This window comes from Diabrotica virgifera, chromosome 5 (assembly GCF_917563875.1).
Source record: "Diabrotica virgifera virgifera chromosome 5, PGI_DIABVI_V3a".
NCBI classification, from domain to species: domain Eukaryota; kingdom Metazoa; phylum Arthropoda; class Insecta; order Coleoptera; family Chrysomelidae; genus Diabrotica; species Diabrotica virgifera.
In genome coordinates, this window is record NC_065447.1 from 211,177,175 (window position 1) to 211,181,786 (window position 4,612).

The 4,612-nt window shown below is 32.6% G+C and overlaps 1 protein-coding gene across 1 annotated transcript; it reads right to left on the minus strand.

Moving 5' to 3' along the window:
• Positions 1-1,357: 1,357 nt before the first annotated feature.
• On the minus strand, positions 1,358-1,789 carry LOC126885573 (uncharacterized). The gene has a single exon (XM_050652166.1). It carries the CDS (start codon positions 1,787-1,789, stop codon positions 1,358-1,360), a length of 432 nt encoding a protein of 143 aa, XP_050508123.1.
• Between the last annotated feature and the right edge of the window lie 2,823 nt (positions 1,790-4,612).

Genomic DNA, 4,612 nt, shown 5'->3' on the forward strand with positions numbered 1-4,612 from the left:
TTAGAACGAATTGATCGTCATAAAAATTAATTTCTTATTTTATAGATTCTTTATATGAAGAAAACGGTGCTACTATAGTATGCGGTCTACCCTGGGGATGCGATCTGCCTGTGAATATCATTATAGTGTTTTGTGGCTTCTTCCCAACTAAAATAGTAAATTGATATGGCAAAGTATAATTTATAAAGTTAAAATAATAATTCTTCCGATTTATGTGTTTCATTTACTTGGTAAAAAATTTTTTTGTCGGCACAGTATACCTGTGCCGCTAAACGACAAGATAATCTTTTCTCAGAGAAGAGTTTTACACACAATAATGAAAATCTTTACAAAGTGAATAAAATTCATAAATCAGAAGAATTATTATTTTAATTTTCCAAATTAATACTTTGTCATATCAATGTACTATTTTAGTTGAGAATAAGCCACAAAATTAGCTTATTCCCAACAAAAATAGTAAATTGATATGACAAAGTATTAATTTGTAAAATTAAAATAATAATTCTTCTGATTTATGCGTTTTTATAACTTTGTAAAGCGACGGTAGACCGCATATTACAGTAGCACCAAACAAGCAATTTGATTCAACCGAGCCTGAGAGACTTGCTCAGCCCTTGATGACATTCGGGTGTAACAATTCATTGAAGCGAGGTAAAACTCGAGCAAAACAGGAGACACTCTACCGCGCTCCAATGCTCCAGACCATCCCTTTCCCCCTATAGCACTCTCATGCGCGATAGGGGCACAACTATCAGCCAAATGCTCTTCACGTGGGAGTTTTGCGTAGTAGAACGTGGTGCCCTAATCGATTGCAAATTCAGGCTAGCGTGAGGCGCTTTAATCCTGTTTCATCTAGTGACTTATCCGCGTAACTAAAATTGCTTACTTGGGCCCCAAGCCTCTGCTCTGGGCTAGGCCCGGATCAGAGAATTGGTGCTCAAGGGTTTGGGCCCTACGAGCCCGTGTTTTTTGCTGTTTTTTTTTTCTTAATTTTTTTGGCGGCTTGCGCCGGTTTTTGTTAGTAATTTTGTAATTTTTTTGGAGGCCGAAGCCGTTTTTTGTTTTTTTTAAATTTTTTTGGTAGGATGTCTCTGAAAAGTAAAATCTGATTAATGGGGCCTAAACAGTGTTGCGCTTATCTACGTTGATAGAGATAAATATAAAAAATATGTTCAAATAAAAACTTACGTTATATATCACCTAATCTGAGTCATCTATGTCGTCTTCACGATTCATCACTAGTATCTTCACCTAGATGCACAACTATTGGTTCAATGGTAATTTCAATGAAGTTATCAAGGTTCCACATTTTCTTTTCTTCTTTCACCACATGTTCGATACATTTTATCCACGATTGTTAGGTCACATTGCTGACGGCACCATTAAGTAGATTTTTAACATCATTTAATTTATAAGTAAAATTGTTCCTTGCTACTTCATTTTTTATTTGAGCCCATATAAGTTCCATCGGATTTAATTCGCAATGGTATGGCGGCAATCGAAGTACAATTACGCCTCGTTCTCGCGCCATTTCATCTACTACATATTTAATATATTTATCTTTATGACACCGTGCTAAGTTTAGTAATTCGGTCTTCAAATTTTGTTCATTGAATTTAATATTTTTTTTAGTAAGCCAATCCGCAATCTCTGCTTTTCTCCATTTAGTGGTTGGTAACTGTTCTACACGCCTGGAGTGATATGGAGCGTTATCCATAACAATAACAGATCCTGGTTGAATTTTTAATAGAATATCTGAAAACCATTTTTCATAATGATCTGCATCCATTTCCTCATGGTAATCTATAGTTTTTTTAGAAACAAATGCATTTAAGCCTCCTTCAACAAATCCAGAGTCGCTACCAATATGGGTAATAATAAGGCGTTTCCCTTTCCAGATGGGGCTTTTAAACCTGTCGACAAACCGTCTAGGAAAGCTTGTCGTTTGTTTTTCACATTTAAATCCTGCCAAATTTTAGTCACTGTATGTCCTTCATTTAACCATATTTCATCTGTATAGTATATCTTTTTCCATCTCTTCGAAATTCTGCAATTTTTTTCAGCTACCGTCTGCGCCATAAAAGGATTTCTTCTTTTTCAATGAGTACTATTCCTCTTTCTCTTTAAATACCTAAAGTTCATTTCACGTAAAGTACGTAACAAAACACGTCTTGATATTTTTGGAATATTTTCATTAGATTGAAGGGAAAGAGCAAAGAGCAATTTTTTTATAGTTGGTAATTCGTTTTTAAAATAAAATTCATGTACTGCACGACGAATGGCCTGTTTCGTCGTATCATCCAATTTTATTTGTTTCCTTCCTCTTGTCTCAACCTTCAAAGTATTACTATCGTTTGTTTTATCGACTGTTTTAATGACTCTGTACACACTAGCTTCCGAAACTTTTGTTAAAATACTACATAATGTAACTACATCGCTTACATTCATATTTTGTTCTCTGGCTCGAAGTCCTTCAAATACATTTCCGATCATAGCTTTTTCTTCGGGTGTTAAATTGTGGCGTTTCTTTTTAATACACGGTTCACTACTACTACTGTCAGACATATTTATTTTTTGTCACTACTTAAATTGAATTAATTAAACTAAATTACTCACAGTTTAGTAAATGTAAAATCACCTTCCAATATTAACACTACAAATAATTCTGTTTTTAATTATTATTTTCACTACTTAAATGGAATTAAACTGAATTACTCACAGTTCAGTAAATGTAAAATCACCTTCCACTAATAACATTACAAATAATTATGTTTTAATTCTTATTTGTCACTAAATTGAATTAAACTAAATTACTCACAGTTTAGTAAATGGAAAATCACCTGCCACTACTTAATAACACTACAAATAATTCTGTTTTTAATTATTATTTGTCACTACTTAAATTGAATTAAACTAAATTACTCACAGTTCAGTAAAGGTAAAATCACCTTCCACTAACACTACAAATAATTATGTTTTTTATTATTATTTGTCACTACTTGAATTTAATTAAACTAAATCACTCACAGTTCAGTAAATTTAAAATCACCTTTTACTAATATCACTACAAATAATTCTGTTTTTAATTATTATTATTTGTCACTAAATTACTCACAATTCGCAAAACGTAAAATCAGCTGTCTGGTTTATGAAATACCTTTACCTTTCAGCGCGCTCATGAAATGACTTACAGAAACACACGTACCCACAAACCATACATACTCATAGACGTTTCACGTAAATTGTCAAGGTCAAGACAGCAAATTAGTTACCATTCCAATCAAGAGATGTCGCTGTCAGTCAATTCTCTTGTCATATTTAACAACTGACAGTTGAAAATTAAATTAATTTGTTATTTACTTTTAATTTCACAGTTTGTGGCTTAATTATTTTATTATAGTGGTGTTACGTTTTTAATTAGATTTAATCACAATTTTAATCAATAATCAATTGTATTAACCTCCTGTCCGTTTTAATGAGTAGAATTTTTAGTTTACATTGATCATCCCGTGTTGTGTTTCTCCACATTTAAAAAAACAATATAATCGAAACAGTTTATTTTAATAGACAAGTGTGTCATCAACATTTCGGGCCTATATATTTTTGGAAGTTTGTAAAAGATTATAAGGTAATATTTATCTAAACAATCATCCTACAAGATTCTTTCAAAAATTTTCATTCAACTCAATATTACACATCAGTGCTTTCACGTGACACTTGGGAGTAGTGTTTAGCATTTTGAAAACAAATTGGGATATTTGAGGTTTTCAGGAAAATATTGAATAAAACATTGAATTGCCCTTCTGTTGTTTTAATTTCCTGCGAAATTTCACCAAAAATCCCCCAAAACTTATAATTTGAAATTCTCACGTAACTAAAATTAGTCAATTTAGTTCCCATTCCAATCAAGAGATGGCGTTAATTCGATCCGAAAGATTAACATGGTCGTGAAACGTCTATAAGTATGTATGGTCTGTGCACGTACCCTTGAACGCTGCCGCTGTTGCCAGTTACATCGCCTTAATCTGCGACGACATTGTCGATCTCGGACAGTGCCTAAGGTTAGAGAAAGATATAAACTACGACTTTGCAGATAACGTTCAGTTAAATTATATATGCTGGCAACGTTCAATATTCTTAGAACTGCAATCTTGTCAAAAAGGTTTTAAATAGACCAGTCAAATTATTATTGAAATGTATTTGATATAAAATGAGATCTCTTCTATCGGAACGGATATTCTAAACAGTCAGACAAAGAAGGTTTTTGTCAATTTTTAAGCGATTAAACAGATTCTGCAATAATCTACTAATTTGTTTATTAAATAGTAATTAAATTTTCTTATTTTGTCGATTTTCCGACAACAAAAATATTTTTTTAAAAAGGGTAAACGTCTAATTTTACTTGCCTATGAAAAGTTATTAATACATGACTCACTTTATACAATTGTGGTATTTGAGAGTAGGCCTGCTGCTCTGTGCCCGAATTGACAAAATCATGAAAGCTTATCCTTGCATTGCAACTGACGTTTATGGAGTAGGTTACTAGCGTCATCTGGCAACTGAAAGGCAAAGTAAGTTTTCAACCTAATAGAAACATTAACCCGGCACCTGC